Genomic DNA, 23,915 nt, shown 5'->3' with positions numbered 1-23,915 from the left:
TGATGACGAGACAGAAAGGGCTTTGCGAACTTTTCTGTCTGAGTATAATGTTTGCGATTCACACGCTGTTGGTTTATCTGCGGGCTGTTTCCTGTTTCTGAAAAAGAGCCTACTTTGTTCAGCACTTAGTTACCATATCGACACTGAAGGTCGATATATATGTTGTGATCTTGTGTTGCAGGGTGTACCATGACGAATAGTGAACGTCTATGCATTTAATGACGCTGCAAAACGAACTCTTTTATTTGATACTGTGTTTAGTCTATTGGACTGTGGTCGCTGCATTGTTTTAATGGGAAATTTCAACTGTGTATGTGATCCGAACGATCGAAGCGGCACTAACACTCAGCGGGACAGCAGTGGTGAAGTTTTGTCTAACATAATAGAAAATGCAGGGTTCGTTGATATAGAAGTGTCGGGACAGGGAGCTCGCTCTTATACAAGAATTCAAGGTCATTCCTACGCCCGCCTTGATCGGATTTATGTTTTTTCATCACTCCTCTCTCGAGGACTATCCTGTATTACTATCCCAGTTTCATTCTCTGATCATTGTATGGTTATCGCAAACATTGGTGAAAAATCTGTAACTAATTTCCGACTACAGTGGGCACTATGGAAGCTTAACTCTGAGCTCCTAAATGATCAGGAATTTATTAATCGCGTGCGCATGGCCCTAACCAATTCTGTTTCTACTGACTTGCCATTATTTACTGCTTGGGAACTCTTTAAACAACAGGTTCGTACAGTGGCTATAGAAATTGGCTCGGTGAAATCATTCAATAGAAAGAATGAAGAAAAAATGCTTCTTAAGAGCCTATGTAGCCTTTATGACATTGAATGCGAAATGCCAGGCACTTACATTGTTGACATAGAAAACATTACATGTGAATTACAAAAGTATGACGCACTACGTTACAGAGGTGCGCGAATTCGATCTCGAAATAGGCGTGCTCTGCAGTCTGAGCAACCAACACGTCAAGATTTACTTGACGAGTGACGTCTCGGTATTTCCAAAGTTATTCCGGAAATATACTCCGAAGGTAGTCTTCTAACAAATACTAATGACATAATTTCTCCGTTCGAAACTTTCTACACTATGTTGTTTAGTGCCCCTCCGGACGATCACGATGCAAAAGTTTTAGAGAGTTTTGTATCTCTTGTAAAACCATTACAGGATGATGACTGTGCAGTCATGAGTGGTAGCCTTACGATCCAAGAAATTGAGCTAGCTATTGATCAGCTGCCTTTTTCGAAAACACCCGATCCCGATAGACTTTCAAGTGAATTTTACAAAGCTTTCAAATCAATTATCAGCCCCATATTATTGGATATTTTTATTGCAAGTTTAGAGGTTGACGCCCTTCCGCACTCTTCTTGCAAGACCCACATAGTTTTAATTCCCAAAAGTTCAGATAAAGAGAAATTGCGTTCTGTTGAAAGCTACCGACCAATCACATTGTCAAACGTGGAGAACAAAATTTTTGCGAACGTTCTATCTAATAGATTGCAATTTGCGATGTCAATTCTAATTGGTTGCCATGAGACGTGTGGAATCAGGGGCCGATCAATTCAAACCAACATACATATCGCCCGTACACTTCTTCAATACTGTTATGGTTCCACTGAGCAGCTTGCAATGCTCCAGGTAGACCTTGCCAAAGCTTTTGATCGTGTCAGTCACTCCTATTTATTTTCTCTTCTGGAGCATGTCAATGTTGGCCCCATTGTGCTCAAAGGCGTTAGGCTTTGCTACACCTGTTGTACTACTCGTTTAGTTATTAATGGCCAACTCTCCGAACCCATTTCTATTTGCTCATCAGTAAAACAAGAATGCCCGATGTCCCCACTACCATTCGGCCTTTACCTGGAACCGCTATGCTTAAGCGTAATTCAGTCGAGTCACATCCATGGCTTCAATATACTGGGTAATGAAGCATAAGTCTTAGCTTATGCAGACGATCTAGCGTTCTTCTGCACGGATAAGTCCAGTGTTGAATAGGTAGTATCGATAATAGAAGAATTTGGCAGCGTATGAGGACCGCAAATGAACTCCTCAAAAAGTTTAGGCTTATGGTTGGGCTCATGGTGCCATACACCAGAACAGTTTGCCGGCGTTAAGTGGACTGATGTCCCGCCAAAATATCTTGGCGTGCCACTAGACGCATATAAATTAAGCGCACACTATTGGAAAGAACGGGTTTCGGCCATGCAAAGTTACGCCCAGACATTCGTTCCACAACGACTTTCTATTTTTGGGAAAGCCGAAGCCTGCCATAAGTTCTTGGCAACAAAAATTTTCTATGTATTGCAAGTTATTCATTTTGCTAGGCTATACATCCAACGCTTTCACCGCATCTTTGCAACCTGCGTATGGTCTTCAACTTTTGAGCCCATGAGGCGAGACAATGTATTTAGGCCTGTTAGTGAAGGTGGGCTGGACTTAGTGCATCTTTATGTGCGGCAAATAGTCTCTCGTTTCTTCTTTTTTCGCGATACTTCGCATCCTATAATACGGTCATACATGCAAGTCGCACTTGCTAATGCGTTACCTGATTTAGTTGTTTCTTCAAATTTTTCATCGCGCTTATGCTTGTGGGGGTTCATGCAAGAAGTTTACTTGGCGGTTCGTTTCCTAACAGTTCGGTTTTCCACTGAATACTTGTATTCTGTGTCGCGCAATACGTTGTACAAAGAGTTACTGTCCATGCTATTTCCGCCTCCACTTTACCGATCAATATACATTAAATGACCAGGCCACGATGTACTAAAGCGAGTTCGCAAAATGCATTTATCCCCATGCTGCAAAATATTCTTTTATAAAGTTCATAGTGAAACCATACCGGTTAAAACGTGGCTAGAAAAAAGGCTATCTTTGTCTCTTCTGCTAACTGTCGCCTTTGAAATGTACCAGAGACAAATGAACATTGTTTTATTAGCTTCACCGACGCCATCCTATTTTGGGATGCCCTCCAGCGGACTTTAAAGAAAGACTTTGAGATTAACGCTTATACTGTGCGATACCTGCTGCCAACCTCTGATAATAGTGCACCTTTCGATATGTTTTTATGCGAAGCATACTAGCCACACAACCACGCTCTTCCTTGCTGCGCCGCGCGCGGCCGCGTAGCTACCATATGACGTCATAACAGCTGCAAAAGCGGAGGCTCAACTCGTGCGCTCGCTTGCGGCCGCGTAGCTAAGCCGGGTCTCAGTTCGTGCGCTCGCCTGCGGTCGCACAGATGGTACTGCGGCCTAACTTCCGCTCCTCCCGCTAGGGCACTGACGTCACAACAGCTGCAAGCCGGGCTCAACTCTTGCAAGATGGGCTGGGTGGGAGTCGAACCAGGGTCTCCGGAGTGTGAGACGGAGACGCTACCACTGAGCCACGACTATTTTTTTTCTTTACTACCGACATGGTAACAAGGCTACAAAACAAGACATTTTAACAGTACACAACGATCACGACAAAATCTCTGCCATTGGTTGGCAGTCACAGGGCTAAAAACGCTTGAAATTCGCTAGCTCAGTCATCACACAGAGCCATGTTGGTTTTTCTTTTTGTAAATTATACATTTCCTTAATGTTACAAATGCTTTCAATGAAGTATTCTCTAACAGGCTGGGCACTGACATCGGCATGTCTCACGGCCATTCTAGTTTTCCATAAGCTATGTAAAGACACGAGCATGAACATGTCGTAGGGTACTTTGTCTTCATTTAGAATAGGCAAGAAACGAATCCCATATGGTGTAATCGGCAAGTCCTTCTTTAGTGTTCTCTGTAAGATGTCCCAATGGAACACAGCATCCCAGCAGTCAAGAAAAATGTGTTCTACTGTTTCGGGTTTCCGGCATAGTAAACAGTTGACGCTCCAAGGCACGGAAAGGCCTTTTTCATCTAGCCACGGTTTCACAGGTAAAGTATTGGTGTGGAGATGGAAAAAGAAGGACTTTACCGACGGGCGTACTGGCATTCGTTTTACTCTTTTTAGTACATCCTTTTCAAGTCCAATGCAGAACATCGAGCGATACAATGGCACCGGCAACATTGTGTCTACCAGGTCCTTATATAAGCGCTTTCGTGGTACCCTGCTTAAGTATTCCATGGAAAACCGAACCTTTAACAGCTGAAAAGCCAAGACTACCTCTTTTAGGAAACCACGCGCTCTGCCTTGACTGTACCGACGTGACGATACAATAAACTCAGGTATAGCTTCGCTCAGCCTTGTTTGAAACATAGTTACTAAAAATGGGTCATTTTGGTCCCGCAAGAAAAGAAACCTCGACACAATCTGCCTAATGAACAAATGTGCCAGACCTAATCCTCCATTTTTAACCGAACGAAAGAGATTAGTGCGACTGGTGCGCTCCCAGCTTGAACCCCACACAAACACTGCGAGCACTCTGTGTAAACGTTGTATGTTAGCCCTTGACATGCACAACGCTTGGAGCACGTAAGCAATTTTAGCGACGGCAAACAGGTTGCACACTGTCGCACGAGCAAACATAGAGAAATTGCGGCCTCCCCATTTAAGTGTACCTTCACGAACTCTTTCAGTTTCGGCATTCCAGTAATCAACGGCGTCACGGTAGTGCTCAAGCGGCACCCCTAGGTACTTTGCCGGCGTGACTGTCCAGCGGATATATGCAAACTTACTCGGATGGTCTTCCCAGTTGCCGATCCATACCCCTAGGGATTTATCAAAGTTGATAGCACTGCCTGTCATTCTGCAGTATGATAACGCCTCTGCGACCGCGATTTCGATGCTTTCTTTATCCCGACAAAACAACGTGATGTCATCCGCGTATGCCAGCACTTTCACTTCCGCGGACTGCACTCTGAAACCCGATATTATATTGTCATTCTTGATTTTCCTGCAAAGCGGCTCTAGGTAAATTGCGAATAAAAGAGGCGACAAACCACACCCCTGGCGCACAGATGACCGGACGCTAAAGATTTTGGTAACCTCCTTGTTTATAATGAGGCTGGCGGTACAGTCTTGATAGCACATCTTTACCCCATCTAAGATCAAATCCCTTACCTTTATGTGTTCTAGAATACTGAAAAGAATTTTATGGGCCACACGGTCGAAAGCCTTCTGCATATCTAACTGTAACATGGCGCAGTGTTCACCTAGGTCGTTAGAGTATTCTAAAATGCTTCTGGCAATATGAATGTTTGTGTAGATAGACCTTCCTTTAATGCCGCATGTTTGATGCGACCCTACAATTCTGGTCACCACTCCCTGTAATCGCTTTCCGAGCACTTTTGTAAATATCTTATAGTCTACATTCATTAGTGATATCGGCCGGTAAGCGCCGACAGCTAACAATTTTTCTGGGTCCTCTGATTTCGGTATCAGAACTACGTGCGATGTCCGAAAAGAAGGAGGAACCTGTTTTTGCGTACAGGCCTCCTTAAACAACCGTAACAGGATCTCACTGACATCACTTTTGAAGGCTTTATAAAAGGCTGCTCCGAGTCCATCAGGTCCCGGAAACTTGCCTACAACTAAATCATCTATGGCTCCTTCCACTTCGGTGATGCTCAGAGGCCACTCCAGACGTTTTTGAATGTCTCCTTCTAATTGCGGCATGTTTGACAAAAAGTCCGTCTTGAATTATTCTGTGACGTCTTTAACAGTCCCGAATAATTTGCTATAATGATCAAGAAACGCCTCTTCAATTTTTTGAGGTTGGCTCGTGATCTCGTTCTCGTATTGAATCATTCTGATTTCATTTCGCCTCGCGTATGCCTTTTCGTCAGATAAGGCTCGTTTAGTCGGTGTCTCACCTAACCAAACACTTTCAGCTCGTGCCCTTATAACTGCTCCTTTGAGCTTCTCTTCTTCGATAAGCTCAAGCTGGCTTTTCAGTTCTTTTATTTCTTTTGTTCGGCTCCCGGGTCTGTCGCTTTCCACGGTGTACAAAAAATCAAGCTCACGTTGCAGTTCGTTTTCTTTTTTCCTTTTAAGAAATTTCTCTTTAGTGCCTTCTTCTATAGCACTGATCTGGACTCCTTGTTTAAAGTTCTCCCATAATTCTAGTACGTTGCCATCTTCGGCTTCGATCAAATTATCTAACTTTTGCTTCACGCTTTCACAAAAGGATTCGTTCATTAACAGCCCATCGTTGAACTTCTACAACTTCCAGTTTAACTTCGATTTTCTTTCTTTGGAACCTACACTAAAAGTTACAAGGCTGTGATCGCTGAACGAGACGTGTTTCACACTATAGCTGCCACACATCGGAACAAGCTCCAGTGCGACATACCCTCTATCTAGCCTTGCGTGACTTTGCCCTTGAAAATGTGTGAATGCAGGCGTGCCGGTAGTACACAGGAAATTACCGACGTCATCCAGATTAGATTCTTGCACTAGTGTGTTTAAAAGTAAAGCACTTTTGTCACTCAGTGGAAGGTTTTTCACTCGATCGGCCGCGTAACATACACAATTAAAATCTCCTAGCAATACGACTTTCCTGTCACACTGTAAATGCTGATTTACTCTCTCAAAGAAAGGAACACGCTCACTTTCAGTGTTTGGGGCGTAGACACATATCACGCGCCAACCTACACCCAAAAAGGAAAAATCCACATAAACCAGTCTTCCACTTTCACAAGAAAAGACCCCTTCTTCTCTAATTCCCAGGTCGTTTCTAATGAAGATAGCGCACCCCGCGGAAGTGCCAACAGCATGTGATACACAAACGTATCTATTGCGAAACTGCAGCACCATGCGATCCGTTTGTTCCTCACTTTCTATCTTTGTCTCCTGCACCGCTGCTATATCAACATCTGTTTCTAAGAAAAGCCGGCTAAGCTGGTATTGCCGCTTTTTGGCACAAAGACCGCGGACATTTATAGTAGCAAAACGAAGTACAGTGTTTTGAGCCATTGTTATGTTTTTTGAAGAACAAACGAACCGCATGGTACCCACCTCATGCGTCTGGGGCCACAGCTGCCTTCGCCTTTTGCACAAACCTTTCGCAGCTGCCATGGCAGCCTTAGGAAAGCACAGTTGATGTCTCTGTCATGGCGTTCCATCGTCCCTTGAGTTTGGCTTGGTCACTGCGTAGACTAGAAGAGACGCCGCGAAGCACACGCTCTCGCGGCTACGTCGGCGGCGTCTCCGCCGCCCTCCGGTCCGGAGGTATGCTCGGACGCGGCCTCAGCGTTGACCGCCGAATGATCGCCGCCTTTGGCGGCGGTCCTTCCGAGATCCTTGCAGCCAGGGCCTCATGCTCGTCCAGCGTAGCGTCGTGGCCGCGCTTGGAAACTGAGGCTCCGCTTGTTCCCTCGCTTACTTCCATGAGTGCTGGCTCCTCAGGTGACTTCGACGGCGTTGAGGCATCCTGTTCTTTCACGACGCCGGTGGCGTCGCCAGCTGCGTCGGTCAGCTTTCGGCTTTCCTTGTTAACACTTGCGTTTTGGGGCATGTCGGGCGGGGTTGGCGTTGCCGCATCAAGTTCCTCGAGCTTCGACAATGCTTCGCTAGCGGCTTCTTCAGCGTGAGCCTCGTCCATGACGAGTTCCGCAGTGTCTTCTCCACCAACCGGCCCCGCAACACTTGCGTACGTCTTCACGCACTGAGATTCCTCGTGTCGAAAATGACGGCAGTGCGTGCAGCGAGGAACTCGGCATTCTCGTCTGATATGGCCCTTACTGTGACACCGCAGGCACAGTGGCGCTCTTCCGGGCGCGACTAGAAGGGCCATGTCACCGGCTACGCGAAGCTGGTGTGGAAGGTCATCAACCTTAATGCCGTTATGGAGCTTGAGGCGCACGAGGCGTGTCGTCGACCCCTTGTCTTGGATACCTTGAACTCTCCACTTTTCCTTCGAGACCTCGGTCACCTTTCCGAACGGAGCAAGCGCTACACGCACATCATCGTCAGCCACATTGAAAAGAAGCCAATGAAGCTTCAGACGCACGTCCTGGTTTGCCGGATCAATAACCAAACAACGTTGGCCCTTCACCTTCATTTCGCCGCATGCCAAAGCTTTCTTCATCCCTTCCGTGCTCTTCAAAGTCACAGCCCATACGTGGCTCATCTGATATGCCCCCAACGCTACTACTTCGGGGAGCAAACCAAGACGCGCCAACGTGTCCCGGAAATGTTCGACTCGGTATGGCCTCGACCGGACATCCGCGTGCAAAAATAAAGTATTCAAAACACTACGACCTGATGGCAGAGTATGCAAAACCACTTCGTATCCCTCGGTATCCATTCCGTCGATCCTGTCACCGCGGCCGCTGTTCGCCGCAACCACCGCTCCTTGGGAGCCCATGAAACGCACGTCCTTCCACTTCGGTAGCCAAGACGCGTCTCCCCACTGAGCCACGACTACGATGCTTCAAAGCGGTACAAAAGCGCCTCTAGTGAATGCGGTGTTGCCTTAGAAACGAGCTCTTTCTAAGGCTCAGGCGTGCGTCGCTTGCTCAGGCGCACATTTCGTTGCCGCGCCGAACGCTGCGTTGCTCGACGCTCACCGCGTCCAATGCGGGGCGCGTAGTCGCTGCGCCGTAGCCCATTGTCTTACAGCCCTTGGCGGGTCGACGGGAACGCTGTCGCGTTCCCCTCTTGAAGGCGAAGCAGAGTAACGCATGAGTTGTTTCTTCGTCTAGCCGAACCAAATATAGCCAAGCAACAGCAGTTCACCAGGCTAAACAGTGTTTCAACAACTAAAATAAAGGCTAGTATGCTTCGCATCATGGGCTTAACCTTAGCTAAGCCACAGCCTTTTTTTTTTGTCATGGGAATGCACAGTTTGTGGAAAACACGAATGATGGACCGAAACGTCGAAACGGTGGTACCTACAAGGGTACATTTTATCCAGATGACCTTACACCTAAAACATGTTCATGATGGACTCGGTGTACAACCGGACTGGTACGGTGACGTGCTTATCCTTGCCACCCTTCTAAAGTGAAACGAACGTTTCTACTCACAGTATGAACGCTGCCTTTTCTGTGTGTGACTTTCATTGTGCCCTCCATTCTGTGACTATGCATAAATGGTGAACGTCTGGTTGAATGCTACTATAATAAATACCATGAAAGAAAAAAAAAAGAACTCGTGGCTGAGTGGCAGCGTCTCCGTCTCACACTCAGGAGACTCTGGTTCGATTCCCACCCAGCCCATCTTGCAAGTTGTTTTTTATTTATAAAGTGCCTCCCGCGATTTATCGCTCACGGCCAACGCTGCCGATGCCGACGACACCGGCTTTTGTGCGACACGAGCTCCTTAACGCTGTCGCGTTAAAATGGCGCAAGGGAGTGGTGCAGGGTGGGTCCCTATTCCAAGACTCCAGTGGCCATCGCGACCCGCCCAGCTTGGTCCAGGAGGCCCTTCTGGGCCTCGAGGTCAGCAAGAGCGACGATGGCCTCCCAGGGCTTAGTAGTAAGGTGAGTACCAAAAGTGAATTAATGGCATGAGGTCTTTTGGCGCACTCCCATGTTTCATGAGGCAATGAAGACCACGACCCGCACCAAGGGAAAGAGTTAGTGTACAAGGTTGGGTTTATTTTATGGTATCTACCTAAACGTGGGTAGGTATGCGTCTGTATTCTTCTATATTTCTGCGCCTCCTTAACATTGAGTAATTTGTGTGCTGGGGCGTACTGTTGCCCGATTCTTCGCTGGTGCTCCAGTATATCGCGGACCAGTAGGCGATCGTCTTTTTCATCGTTGTGCGTATCTCCAGCACGGTTAGTAAAGCCTCGAGCTAGAGTGTGTGCCTGTTCCGTTTCCCGAGATACCCTCGTGGCCAGGACACCGTAAAATGAGATGATCTTTTAATGTGTCGCCTATGATCTTAAGGGCGACTTGTTGTATGTTGCCTTGTAGATACATTCTGCATGCCATTTGTGAGTCGGACATTATTGAAGCTGAGCTGTTTTGCTTTTCCTTGTATGCGATAGCGAGAGCAATCGCCGTTACTTCCGCTGTAGCAGTGCACCTAGTACGTATCGAGGCTGATGTGTGAAGCGTTCCGTGGTGTGTGGGTTGAACTGCCACTATTACATGTCCTTTTCTAAATCTAGCTGTATCAGTATACTTTACGTCTTGATTACTGCCGAAGGTTTTCTGAAGCTGTTTAGCTCTCGCTTGTCTTCTCGCTGGTGGCAGTTGCCAGCCTGCTCTTCGCCTTCCCTTTCCTGTTAACGGTGTATATGTGTTCAAAACAAATAATAATAATAATAATAATAATAATAGTAATAATAATAATAATAATAATAATAATAATAATAATTCTCGCTGTGTGATAATTTTTGTTCATGTTGCGTGGGATGGGGAAGGCCACTCTGCGTTCGCGTATTGGATCCGGCACTGTGGTCGTTTGTTCCTGGGAGTATTGCGGTCGCAATGGGTAGCCTAAACGGGACAGAACGTTTCTACCTGTGCTTGTCAGTCATAGTCGTTCTCTTTGTGTCATAAGAACGGTGGCTCTTATCTCTTCAAATGTGTTGTATATGCCTAGAGCTTGCGCTCCCTCGTTTACCGCATTCGTAGGAAGCCCAAGTGCTGCCTTATACGCACCACTTATTAGCAGGACGATTTTTATGATTTCCGACGGGGTTAGCTCTTGATATTGTAGCCCGTATGTTATTTTGCTAAGAATAAAAGCCTGGAATAGCGTTATGGTTTCGTTTTCGTGGAGCCCATTACCTTACTTTGTAATTCTGCTTATTAGTCTAGCGATACTCCTCGTGCTTGCCTTGAGAGTCGCAATGGTGTGAGTGGCTCTTTTGTTGCTTCAAAACTATAGTCCTAATATTCTGATCATATATCTTTCTGGTAACGCCTGGTCACCCATAGTTAGGTGGATGCTCGGTTTGTTTCTGTAGTTACGCCCGTTGATCCGGATAGACTCAGATTTTTCCGGAGCGCACTGCATACCGTTTTGTTCTGTGAAGTCGTTCACCGAGTCAATAGCCTCTTGGATAGTTTGTTCTTTTTGCCATAACGAGCCTTTGCAGGCCCATAGGGTGATGTCGTCTGCGTGAACCGCGAAGTTGAGGTCATTGATTTTCTCTAGTTGTCGTGCCAAGCGGTTCATTGCGACATTAAATAGAAGTGGCGAGAGGATGGTACCCTGTGGTGTGCCTCTGTTAGGCATCGGCAGTTTGGAAGATCGAATATTTTCCATACCTATTGTGGCTTTACGTTCAGTAAGGAAAGAGCGGATGTAATTGTGGATCTTAATTCCACAGCCCATTCTTTCGAGCTCTTCAAGTATGAAGGTACGGAAGATCGTGTCAAAGGCGCTTTTTAAGTCAAGCGCTGCTATGATCTTCTCTCCTCCTGTAAGGATATTTTGCAGCACATCTCGTAGCCTTACGAATATGTCTTGTGTAGAAAGATGTCTGAAGCCGTACATGTTGTGCGAGAGAAGTTCGTGCCCTTCGATATAGTTGGTAAGCCTGATATCAAGGACCTTTTCGAAAAGGTTGCCTAGACAGGATGTTAGAGATACTGGCCTGAGATTCTGCAATGTTCTTGTTTTCCCCGGTTTAGGTATTAAGATGGTCTCTTCTTTCTATTGATTAGGAAGTTCTCCCGTTTCCCAGGTTTTCTCATTGAAGTATCGGGTTAGTTGTTGGAGTTGCTGATCGCTCATATTTCTTAACATAGCATTCGTGATGCCGTGCTCGCCTGGCGCTGAGTTACGTTTTAATGCTAGAGCGGCGGCATATACTTGTTTCGTTATGGGTACATCAAGCTTGGGATTGTCATGCCTTTGTACTCTCTCTTATCGATTTTATCTCCTCCTGTTCCGATATATCTGTCGGCCAGGGTTTGGATCAATGATGCGTCATCCCCCTTAAATTCTCCTACCAATGTGCGTAATGCTCTAGTATTGACTGTTTTCGTATTGTATGGGTCGAGCATGCTCCGCAAAATTGCCCATGTCTTGGTTGTTGAGAGCGTTCCTCGTAACGAGTCACAAAATTGTATCCAGTTGTTCGCTTGTAGTTGCCTAGCAGACTCATTTGCTTGTTCTGTCAGTTGTTCTATTCTAGCTCTGAGTTTTCTGTTGAAGCGCTGTCTCTTCCATCGTTTAGTAAGACTTCGCCTGCCTTCAACCATATGGACGAGGTGGGGATCCACTACCGGTATTTTTTCGCTTAGCGCCACGTGCTTTGCGTTAGTTTGGTATGCCTGCATCATTTCGTCTACCCATTCTTCTATTGTATCTCTCGGATGCTGAGTGGTCGGGTAATGTCTATATGCGGTCCAGTCTGTAAGTTTTGCGTTTGTGAAAGGCTCTTTTAATTTGGGTGTCGTAATGGAGTAACTGATAATATAATGGTCACTTCCCAGATTTTCATCCGGGTTCCTCCACGGTCCTTCTTTTACGTTAAATGTAAAGGAGAGGTCTGGGTACGTGTCTCCGCAGACGCTATTTCCAAGTCTCGAGGGGGTGAGGGGTAAGGTCTCTAGTTGCATGTTATATTTCTCTACTGCTTCTACTAGGTGTCTACCCTTTTTTTGTATTTGTTCTATAACCCCAATTTGTGCGGGGAGCATTAAAAATTGGAGGACGCTTAAGCTTCGCCTTCAAGAGTGGAACGCGACAGCGTTCCCGTCGACCCGCCAAGGGGTATTGGGCTAAGGCGCAGCGACTACGCGCCCCGCATCGGACGCGGTGAGCGTCGAGCAACGCAGCGTTCGGCCCGACAACGAAATGCGCGCCTGAGCAAGCGACGCACGCCCGAGCCTTAGGAACAGCTCGTTTCTAAGGCAACACCGCGTTCACTAGAGGCGCTTTTGTACCGCTTTGAAGCATCGAACTCGTGGCTCAGTCATTCCACCTCCGGCTTTCAAGCGAAACGGACGCGGGATGGCTTGCTCCCATGGAGCGGTTTCGGCGGCCCAGGCGGGCCGCGGTAACAGGTTTTTTGCTTCTACTGCCGAAGATTATCAGGTTATTCTGCCCAATCTGCCATCCGGACGCATCGTCGCGAACACCGTTTTCATGCACGGCGACCCAAGAGCTCGGCCCTACCGTGTCGAAGACTACCGGGATACTTTGGCCAATCTAGGTGCGCTCCCCGACGTTTTGGCGTTGGGGGCGTATCAGATGAACCACGTGTGGGCTGTAACAATGACGAGTGCTGACGCCGCTCAGAAACTGCTCACCGCTGTCAACGTGAAGGTAAAAGATCGCCCATGTTTGCTCATCGATCCAAACAACCGAGAGGTTCGCTTAAAGCTACACTGGTTGCTGCACGGCGTGACCGACGAAGACATTCGTGTGGCCCTGGCACCCTACGGGAAAGTGTTGGAGGTGACGCGGGAGAAGTGGCGTGTGCAAGGCGTCACTGAAAAGGGCTCGACGACTCGCTCAGTTGGACTGCAATTACATGGGGACGTCAAAGTCGACGACATTCCACACCAGCTCAAGATAGCCGGAGAGCTGACTCTCGTCGTTGTTCCAGGCCGCGCTCCGCTCTGTCTGCGCTGCAAGAGCACCGGGCACATACGTCGGGACTGCAAAGTACCTCGCTGCAGTCGTTGTCGCCGCTTCGGCCATGAGGACGCGGATTGCCCAAAGACGTACGCCAGCGTGACCGGACCAGTCCAGGCAAACGATACATTGGACCACCTTATGGATGAGGCAGACTCCGAGGAAACAGCAGGAGTGTGCCAAAACCCGACTACTCAAGAGGGTACCCCGAACACTCCACAGGACGCCCTCCTTGAAGCTCCAGGGAAGCCCGTAGCCGGGCTTCTGCATGAAGCCGTGGAGGACCGGAGTAGGAAAGCTGCTCCAAGTAGTACCGGCCACACTTTTTCCGGCGGAGCTGTAGAGTCTACTCCCGAGGCAGTGCCGATGACAGGCATCGATAGCGACAGTGCCAGTGCGACCGCAAAGCGGCCCCACGAAGCAGGCGAAAAGGAGAAGGGGCCCAGCGCCCTCGCAACGGACGAGCCGCCTGCGAAAACGACTCCCGTGCGGCGTCTTTCCCATCGGCTTCGGCCGAACACTTCGACGGAGCGCAAGACGGCGGAAACGCCGCCTTTGCCTCCCTGAGGACTGCACCGTGTCAAGGCACCCAGGAAAAACGCGCAGTAGTGAGGTGAGCGTCATGCCCCCGGGTTCTCACCGCCTCGCAATGATGTCTATGGATAGGTCATTTCGTGTGGCCACTTTAAACGTACGTGGGCTTGCCTCAAGGAGGAAGCAAAGCCAACTCTATAGACTAGTTACCGAACATGACCTGGACATTCTAGCAGTACAGGAGACGAAAGTTGAGGGCGACGACGAAACCGGGGGCATGGTGCGTCAATTCTTAGCTCGATACTGTGTTATAGTGAGCCATGCTGTGGGAACTTCATCCGGGTGCGCTTTGTTCATCCGACATAGCCTTGGAGCAAAAGTAGAAGCTGTGACGTCATGCCCGTCAGGTCGGCTTATTGTGTGCGATTTTTTATTATCGTCATTGGAATGGCGTGTTATTTGTTTGTACGCGCCGACTGTCGCTGAGGAAAGACGCAGATTTTTCGATCAGCTTAAACAGTATACCCAGTGTAATAGGCTCCTCATTATTGCCGGTGATTTTAACTGTGTTCTTTCAGCCCGTGATAAAACTAGCGCCCGACCGTACAAGGATGCAAGCACCATTGCCCTAAGCGATATGATAAGGGACGATGGTTTGGAAGACGTGGCTGAGTGTCTCGGTGGTGGGAGGGCTACGCAGTACACCCACTTTCAGGCAGCCAGTCACGCCCGTCTTGACAGAGTGTATGTGAGCCTTGATTTGATACCCCTTTGTAAGGAGTACCACGTGAGCGCACTTTCATTCAGTGATCACTGTTTGGTCAGCTTTTTAGTAGCAAGCACGAAAGAAAAGAAAAAGGGCTTCGAGTGGCAACTATGGAAATTTAATTCGAAATTACTAAGCGACGAAATGTTTACAGCGGATGCAACGAAGCAATTTGAAGAAATGAATGCTGTTGATAACACGGCATCTGGTGAAAAATGGGAGAACTTCAAGCAGGCGGTTAAAATCAAGGCTTTAGAGCGTGCGAGCGCTATATGCAGAGAAAAGGGAGCAGAAGAAAAACAGATGCGCAGGAATTTAGAAAAATTGATCAGTGAGGAATGTAGGATGCCCGGCATGTTCATGGACGATATTCGCGCACTGAAACATAAAATAGAGCAGTTCGATATCGAAAGATACCGCGGTGCTGTGGTGCGGGCAAGGGCTGAAAGGCTGATAATGGGAGAAGTACCGTCGAAAAGAGCGTTAGGCTCAGAAAAGTGGCATGCGCGCCGCAATCAGATAGCAGAAATCGAATATTGCGGAAAAGTTAGCGACGCAGCAGAAGATATCGAGCGTGCTTTTTTCGAGCACTACAGTGGTTTATTCACTTACTGCGCAGTCGACATTGATCGTTTTAAAAAGGACTTTTTGTCGTTGATGCCAAGGCTAGATGAAAGTACGAAAGAAACATTGGAGGAACCAATTTCGGAAGAGGAAGTGAAAAGTGCTATTGAAAGTATGCATCCGGGGAAGTCCCCTGGCCCTGATGGTCTAACCTCAGCCTTTTATAAATATTTCAAGGTTACGATCTCACCAGCCTTAGCGGATGTATATAACGAAGCATTCCAGCTCAAAGTACTACCCCCGTCCTTCTCATCTTCCCACACTATTCTTATACCCAAGTCAGAAGATCCCGTTGCATTGCGAAGAGTAACTTCTTACCGCCCAATTTGTCTCACTAACGGAGACTATAAGATAATGATGAAAATCTTAGCAAAGAGGTTGCAGACTGTCATTGCGAAGCTTGTGGGGCCGCATCAAACGTGTGGCATTAAAGGCCGAACAATCTTCTCAAACATACACGTAGCACGCAGTATCCTCGAATGTTGCGATGCCATGGGTGCACGAGTGGCAATGCTCCAAATTGATCTCGAGAAAGCGTTTGACCGGGTGCCTCATGACATACTTTTGTGCATTCTAGATTATGTGAATTTGGGTAGAATAATTAGAGAGGGGGTTGCCATGGCGTACCGGGACTGCTCGACTCGGCTCATTGTCAACAAGGTGGAGGGAGCGCGAATCCAAGTTAAGCGGTCGGTGCGTCAGGGCTGCCCTCTCTCGCCGCTGTTGTTTTGCTTGTATATAGAGTCGTTTTGTTTGAGTGTCATGGAGAATGACTGTGTCCGCGGGTTTAAACTGCACGAGGTCGAAGTCCGCCTGTTGGCTTATGCAGACGATATTGCTGTGTTCTGCACTGATTTGGACAGTATAACACAGGCTGTCAAATGTGTTAAAAGTTTTTGTGCTGTGAGCGGCAGCGCGGTAAACTGGGGTAAGTGCCTGGGATTCTGGCACGGGGATTGGCGGGCGACCCCAGACACTTTTGCCAACATGAGTTTCGTTACGACTCCGGTGAAATACTTGGGTGTTCCCCTTCAGTGCTACAAAGACAGTGAGTCGTACTGGAGGAGTGAAGTGGATAAGCTGCGGGACACAGTAAACAAATGGAATGGCTGGAATTGGTCTATGTTTTCCAGAGCCACAATTTGCAACATATTTTTAGTCAGCAAACTTTGGTACATCCTTCAAGTCTTGCATTGCTCAAGGGTAAACATCCAAAAAATTCACCGGGTGTTCGCAGTGTTTGTGTGGGCATCGTCTTGGGAGAGATCAAGTCGCACCAATTTGTTTCTTCGAGTTCGAAATGGAGGACTTGGATTGTCACATTTGTTTTTGAGACAGGTAGTCAATCGTTTTTTTTTCTTCAGGGATGCAAAAAACCCGTTTTTATACACTGTCTGCCAACTTCGCCTGGGCAAGCACTTGCCCGAAATGGTTGTCTCAGCGGGCAGTTTGCCAGGGGCTGTTTATGGTTTTCTACGTGAAGTTGTGGCTTCATGCAGGTTTTTGTCAGCGCGTTTTTCACTTCAATATTTGAGTGACGTTAACCGGAAAAAACTGTACAGGGACCTGTGTGATGTTGTTCTTCCCGTGCCTTTATATCGGTCTCTCTACAGAGCTAGCCATGGGCACAATGTTCTGAAGCGCGTTAAGGCGATGCTAGTACCGTCAGGCGCTAAGACGTTCTTTTTTGAATTGCACTCCGGAACGCTGACCGTCAAACCGTGGCTGGCTGAAAGAGGTTTCTTTGTTCCTTGGGGCACTCATTGTACAATTTGCAGGCAGGAGGAGACAATTGAACATGTTTTTCTGCATTGTTGGGATGCCGTTTTCCTCTGGGATGTGCTCCAGCGCACAATCAAAAAGGATTTCCCCCTAGATGCGTATGGGATTCGCTACTTGCCAATAGAAAGTGATGATGGTACCCCATTCGATGTGATCATGCTTATGGCCCTGCATAGCATTTGGAAATGTAGAATTGCGGTAAGGCATGCCGATCTCGATGCAAGAGCGGCTCGCCAGTATTTCAAAGAAAGCATACGGAACTTTGTAGAGGAACAAAAGTTGCTGGAGTGCATCCCAGAGTGGTTGCCACGAGTGCAATTATTATTGGCGATAAGGGAATTTTAGCACAAGCGCAGCCGCGCAAGTTCTGCGGTTGTTTTCAACATATTGTGAGTGTGCCTTTTGATTATTTGTGAATGTGAAATTTTTATCCGGGCCAACGACCGGCAATAAAGAAAAAAAAAACTCGTGGCTCAGTGGTAACGTCTCCGTCTCACACTCCGGAGGCCCTGGTTCGATTCCCACCCAGCCCATCTTGGAAGTTGCTTTTTATTTACGAAGTGCCAGCCGTGATTTATCGCTCACGGCCAACGCCGAGGACGCCGAGACCGACACCGACGTCGACGACACCGGCTTTTCTGCGACACGAGCTCCTTAACGCTATCGCGTTAAAATCCCCGACTAAAATAAACCTATCTTTTTTTTCCAGATGTCCAAGTGCCCATTCAAGCATCTCGGGAAACGCAGTCTGCCGTTCTTTCGGTGGGCTGTACATGTTGCCAATGAAGGTTTTGGTTTCACTCCTTTTTGGGGTGTGTAATTCGATCAATTGGTGCTCCGTTGAGCATTGGGAATAGTAGTGGTCACTGGCCGCGATAATGTGCACCAGCGTCGCGACTTTAGGATACAGGGGATTTTGAAACGTGTAGTAGTCTCTAAGCTTAACTACTCCCTTCCCAACTTCCTGAAGACGAATGGCGTCTGGTTGAGTGATGGCGGCGTCTAAATATGCTTGTAGCGCTGCCGCTCTTTTATGAAAAGAGCGGCAGTTTCATTGCCATATCTCAGCAGTGCCCGTGGTTCGGGTTATTTTACTGGCCATGGTTAGCTACGATTTCGGTATCCATCGAATCAGAAACAGCCCCGTTTTTGACCTTTCTCGCCGTCGGTGTTCCGGGGTTACTGCTGGGTCTTTTACGTGATGTTTGCTGCAGTTTAGACATTTGTTCGTCGACATAAACTTTGTGGTTCTGCACCTCAAAAATAATTGCTGTTGAAACGTTTGCAGAGCCTGAAGTTGTTCTACTACTTGATTCGTCATTCTTTCAATGCTGCTAATTTTTGTTTATTAGGCGGCAGGTTTATACCCTTGTGCTGGTTCAGCTTGCCCAATTTTGGTATTCTGAAACTGTACCTTCAGCGTTGCCACCTCGAATATAAGTTCTTCTGCTGTTTGTTTAAGCTGACGATTTTCAGAAAGGATTCTTTGGTACTCAGGGTTGGCGGTTATTGGAGCCCCTTGTAGCGCCATCCCCGCCCAGCTAACCTTGTGTTGCGTCGAGTTTCCTGCTACCACAGAAGTCCTGCATGGGGTTAGGGAATCGGGAGGACATTCGGTGGTGTCTGGAGGCGGAGTGGTCAGATAGCCCTTGCTCTCGACTCTTCTGTCTTTCTTGTGATCTTGATTTTCGAATTTGGTGTTGCGACGTTGGAATGTCCTCTTGAGTTCGCAGCGGAGGCCAGTCGTCATCGTCTGTATCGTCTGTGTTAGACCATCCGGTTTGGTTATTTTGGCTGCAGTCGCTGTGGTGGCAGCTTGAAACGACTTTTACATTCCTTGGATCCCGTGAGATGCTTTTCTCCGCAGGTGGCGCAAATTGGGTTGCAGTCGTGGTCTGGTTGGGGTTTCCTAGTACCGCAGTTGTAACATAACGGCAGGTGGGGGTTGGGCAGACGTCCGTTCTGTGGCCCGTTTGCTAGCAAGTCTTGCAAAATTGTATGATATTCTTGTCAGGGAAGCAGGGAAGCTCCCCTCCCATGTAATAGACGTATCGCGGTATGATGGGGCCAAAGAAGGTAATTACCGCTGTTTTCGTTTCACTCAACATCCTAGCCCTTAGTATATCGACGCCTTGTGTATGAACACGCAGGTTGGCTAGCAGGGTTTCAGGGCTTGTGTGAGGAGCGATGCCATGTATCACTCCTTTCTTTTTGTCGTCGCCTACTGCTGCGTACGCACTCACTGCGTGCAGGCGACTATTTAAGGTGAGGGCTGTAATTCTTGCAATATGCGCCACCTCTTCGGTAGGGGTTGAGATAATAAAAATATTTGATCCTGATTTCAATCTCAGCAGGAACTGGTTTCCATTCACTGTTCCTTGGCAGGCGTTGATAACTGCTTCTGCGATCTGGGGCACCGTGAGTTCGCTGATAGGGAGACCTTGGTGAGGGCGCACGATACCTTTAAAGTCGTCCTTAGGCAGTGGTGGAAGCCGCCTTGTCTTGGATTTCTTTTTCTTCGCTGGTTGTACCGGGGGCTTGGATGATGGTCCCGATGATTCGTAGCCACCTTCGTGGAAAGTGACCGTTTTGCCCACTCGTGCGAGCGCATTCTTTTGGCGCACGGTCAAAACTGTTTGCCAATATCCGTCGTCGTCTTGGCGTCCATGGGGTCCGCCAGTTTCTTCGGTACTCTGGAGGACGATGCAATCCTCATTAACGGTTTCTTGGTATTCCATCTCACCTCGGTCTAAGTCCGAGGAGGTGAGTTGCGCGTTGGGTGTTTTCTAGGGGCCTGCTGCCTCGTTAAACGTCGTCGGCGTTCTCGGCGCTTCCGTAGCTAGAGTCGGCGTAAGCGTCGCCATCTGTAGCGACCGCGTCGCCTACTCGTTCCGCGTACCAGCTGCCGCCGCCTTACCGCCGCCGTTAGCGTTCACACTTCACACACTTTTGGGTCCGTCACAAAGGTTTGGCGAGGTGCGCACCGGAAAGTTTGGTATCCACAGTATCCCCACAGGTTGCCGAACCTCGTGAAATCCTCGAAGTTCAGCTCACAGCAAAAGATCACTCTCAAAAGGCGAAAAGAGATGGAAGCCCATCCTGAGCTGACCACTCTAGTCGACGCCACCTAGCCACCGTCCCAACTAGATGTTACGTGTCTTTCGGAGCTCTGGCGTCTGCGGGAGATGCTGTGGCGTCTCGTACAACGCTGCCCTCTTCTAAATGGGGATGTATTTTCTTCGACTGTGAGTAGACTTCGTCGAGTCCGCTCGCCTGACCCTCCGCCCTGCCTGCTCGCTCGGCCAACGACGTTGTCTCCTCCGATTTTCTCTTCGCCACTTTCTTCGACTGAGGGTCATACACAAGCTCGGCTCAGCTCCTGTCATCTGCGCATCTGTTCAGTGCAGCCGTTTTCGCGGCTAAAATGGCAGGGGCGCCCCCGCCCTCCCCGGCGCAGCCGATCGACGCAGCTCGTCGCGCAGACGCACGGTGAGCGTCCCCTGCCCCTCTGAATTCTGTATGATTCTGTACCAGCTCATCGCCAGCTTCACGAAGTTCCTAGGAACACCTGGACGCCACCCAAGTGGACCTACGACTGCTTGGAAGGAGAGGAGGATTCCAGACAGCTCGCCACCACGTGAACGCTAAAGCAACGCCAACGCGGTGAGCCGACGGCAGCTTCACCGACGCCGGGGATTCCCGCGCCAGAGTTGTTCCTAGCCATGGTTCTCGACGCGACAACCGAGCAAGAATCCCGCCACCTACAACAGGATGGGCTGGCAGACGACTAAATGGACCAAGCTCAAGAATACTATGACTCAGTGAGTCAAGACGCTAGCAACTATCACTCACGTGAAGAGGAGAACGCTAGCTGGCAGGCAGTGAAATCCGCCAAACAACGTAAACAAGAGGCAACTGAGCGGAGACGCGGCAACGCAGGGCCCCAAAACCAATTTCAGTCGAGCACGTCAACCTATAAGAAATTGCCTAAACTACCAACAATGCGATGGTCGATTACAAAAATTGGAGGACGCTTAAGCTTCGCCTTCAAGAGTGGAACGCGACAGCGTTCCCGTCGACCCGCCAAGGGGTGTAAGACAATGGGCTACGGCGCAGCAACTACGCGCCCCGCATCGGACGCGGTGAGCGTCGAGTAACGCAGCGTTCGGCGCGACAAAGAAATGTGCGCCTGAGCAAGCGACGCACGCCTGAGCCTTAGAAACAGCTCGTTTCTAAGGCAACACCGCGTTCACTAGAGGCGCTTTTGTACCGCTTTGAAGCATCGAACTCGTGGCTGAGGGGTCCGCGTTCGGCTTTCGAGGAGGAAGGACGCGTGATGGCTCGCTCCGTGCGAGGTTCTTTGGCGGCCGCCTTTGGCCGCGGTGACAGGTTTTCTTCTGCACCCTCGGATTATAGGATGTTGCTGCCAACATTGCCTTCAGGCGAGAGCATGCAGCAGTGCGTTTTTTTGCACGGGGACCTGGCAAGAAGACCATATCGGCTGGAAGATTTTCGCGAGCCATTGGAGGACGCTGGTATCATCAAGAACATCACGGGTATTGGAGCCTACCAGATGAATCACGTCTGGCTAGTCAAGTTGCGCAGCAAGGCGGACAAGGACGCTCTGGTGAAAACGGGTGGACTTCAGGTCAAGGGCGGCTTCTGCGCTGTCATTGACCCCGTCCAACAAGACGTCACCGTGAAAGTGCACTGGGTCGACTTTGCTGTCCAAAGTGAGAGCTTTCGGCAAGCGTTGAGCAGCTTTGGTGACGTCCTTGACGTGTCGAACGACAACTGGTCCGTCGCCGGTTTTGAACATGCGACATCCACGACGAGAGTCGTGCGAATGAGACTTAAGGAAGGTGTTGAGCTTGATGACCTGCCTCATCTTTTCAAGTTGGGAAGTGGCACCGTCCTTCTTGTGGCCCCGGGCCGGTCCCCGCTATGTTTGAGGTGCCGCAGGCAAGGACACATTCGACGGGACTGCCAGACACCACGTTGTGGTGTGTGCCGGGCGTTCGGACACGAAAGTAATGACTGTGCAAGGAGCTACGCCAGAGTAACTAAAACCGTTCTCCCAACAGAAGAAGTACAAGAGAACATAATGGACGCGGAGGAGGCCGAAAGGTCTGCCCCGAACAGCAACACCAAGGAATGCGAAGACAAGGCCCGGGAGACTGACGCTGAGGAAACTGGAAGGACGACACCTGACAGTCGGGACTTGACGAAGGCAACTGAGGAACGTGCCGAAATAGGCTGCACGCAAGAGTCACTTCCCTTAAGTCAAGCAAGTGAAGAGGAAGACATGAGCGACAACACCGAGATCACTACGGCCGAATATCAAGCAGACGCTACAGGGGCGACCGCGGGACGCGGGAAGCGTCCCAGAACAGGCATTCCGAAGTTGACGGAGGACAGCACCGAACGCAAGGTTAAACGCCTGGAGCGTCAGTGGCACCGCGTTGCTGGCGCCAAGGGTAAAAAATATGTCCCTGAAGTCCGGTCGGCGTCATCGTCGCCGGTTCGGGGTCAGGGACGCGATAAGTAATACCCTGGTATTCCCACTGCAGGGTAGAGCCACGGTTAGCGTTGTACTGGTGGTTCGCGCTTACAATCACCATGATTAGTATACCTGCACCATTACGCGTCGGTACGCTCAATGTACGGGGTCTAGGGGCTAGTCGCAAGCAATATCAAGTTAAACGCATAATGCAAGAAAGAGACCTAGATTTGCTTGCGGTTCAGGAGACGAAGGTTAGCAGAGAGGAGGCGACCGAAGGCTTGGTAGCAAAATTTTCTTTGAGGTACAATGTATGCGTGAGCCATGCGGTGGGAACATCAGCCGGGTGTATGTTGTTTGTTAAAAATTCAATTGGCATTGTCGTTGAAACGATTACAAGTTGCTTGCAACGACGCTTTGTTTTGTGCGATCTTTCTTACGGGGAAACGAAATTTAGAATTATTTGTGTCTATGCACCTACAAAGCCGCATGAAAGATTTTTGTTCTTTCGCGAATTGAGTATGTATTTTGATTGTGAGAGGTGTTTGATTGTGTTGGGTGACTACAATTGTGTCCTTAATCAGGAAGACCGTTCAACCACTGCTTGTGTAAATGAAGAAAGTGCTGCGTATCTTAAAGAATGCGTGAGTAAATTCTCTTTAAATGATGTGGCACAGTTCGCAAGAGGTGGAAGTCGCCAGCATTTCACACACTTTCAAGGCACCAGCCATGCACGACTAGATCGAGTGTATGTGTGTTCGGAGATTGCGCCTTTGTGTCAGAACTACGATGTTGATGCTGTTTCTTTCAGTGATCATTGTTTAGTGACCTTCGAGATCGGCCAAAAGCAAAAAAGGAAGCTTGAATGGGAAAGATGGAAATTGAATGCCAAGCTTGTCAAGGATGACGTGTTCATAGATGAAACAAAAAAAGAAATACATCATTTTTTTAATGACACACTACGCAGTGCCGCAGAGAAATGGGAGTTATTTAAACAAAGGGTAAAATTGAACGCAATAGAAAGAGGTGGGCATATGAAGTATCAGGCTCAAAAACATGAACAGATGCTGCGGCAGGAGCTCGAAGACTTGGTGCGAATTGAAACAGCTAATCCGGGTTTGGTGACGCAAGAACTACAAGTCATTAAAAGAAAACTAGAAAGCTTAGAGGAGGATAAATACAGAGGTGCAATTATACGAGCACGAGCCGAAAAATATCTCGCGGGGGAAGTACCTACAA

At 48.6% G+C, this 23,915-nt stretch overlaps 2 protein-coding genes across 2 annotated transcripts; both read right to left on the bottom strand.

Moving 5' to 3' along the window:
• Positions 1-3,498: 3,498 nt before the first annotated feature.
• Positions 3,499-4,539, bottom strand: LOC142574799 (uncharacterized). The gene has a single exon (XM_075683810.1). It carries the CDS (start codon positions 4,504-4,506, stop codon positions 3,499-3,501), a length of 1,008 nt encoding a protein of 335 aa, XP_075539925.1. The 5' UTR covers positions 4,507-4,539.
• A 2,572-nt stretch (positions 4,540-7,111) lies between these two features.
• LOC142574798 (uncharacterized) lies at positions 7,112-8,287 on the bottom strand. Its single transcript, XM_075683809.1, has one exon. It carries the CDS (start codon positions 8,285-8,287, stop codon positions 7,112-7,114), a length of 1,176 nt encoding a protein of 391 aa, XP_075539924.1.
• Positions 8,288-23,915: the final 15,628 nt, after the last annotated feature.

This window comes from Dermacentor variabilis, chromosome 3 (assembly GCF_050947875.1).
Source record: "Dermacentor variabilis isolate Ectoservices chromosome 3, ASM5094787v1, whole genome shotgun sequence".
Taxonomy (NCBI): domain Eukaryota; kingdom Metazoa; phylum Arthropoda; class Arachnida; order Ixodida; family Ixodidae; genus Dermacentor; species Dermacentor variabilis.
The sequence above is the reverse complement of the archived record's forward strand: the minus strand, read 5'-3'. Positions and strand labels throughout refer to the sequence as shown.

Excerpts from the sequence above, each read along its gene's own strand:
- LOC142574798 (XM_075683809.1), bottom strand. The coding sequence starts at position 8,287 with ATGGGCTCCCAAGGAGCGGTGGTTGCGGCGAACAGCGGCCGCGGTGAC.
- LOC142574799 (XM_075683810.1), bottom strand. The coding sequence starts at position 4,506 with ATGTTTGCTCGTGCGACAGTGTGCAACCTGTTTGCCGTCGCTAAAATT.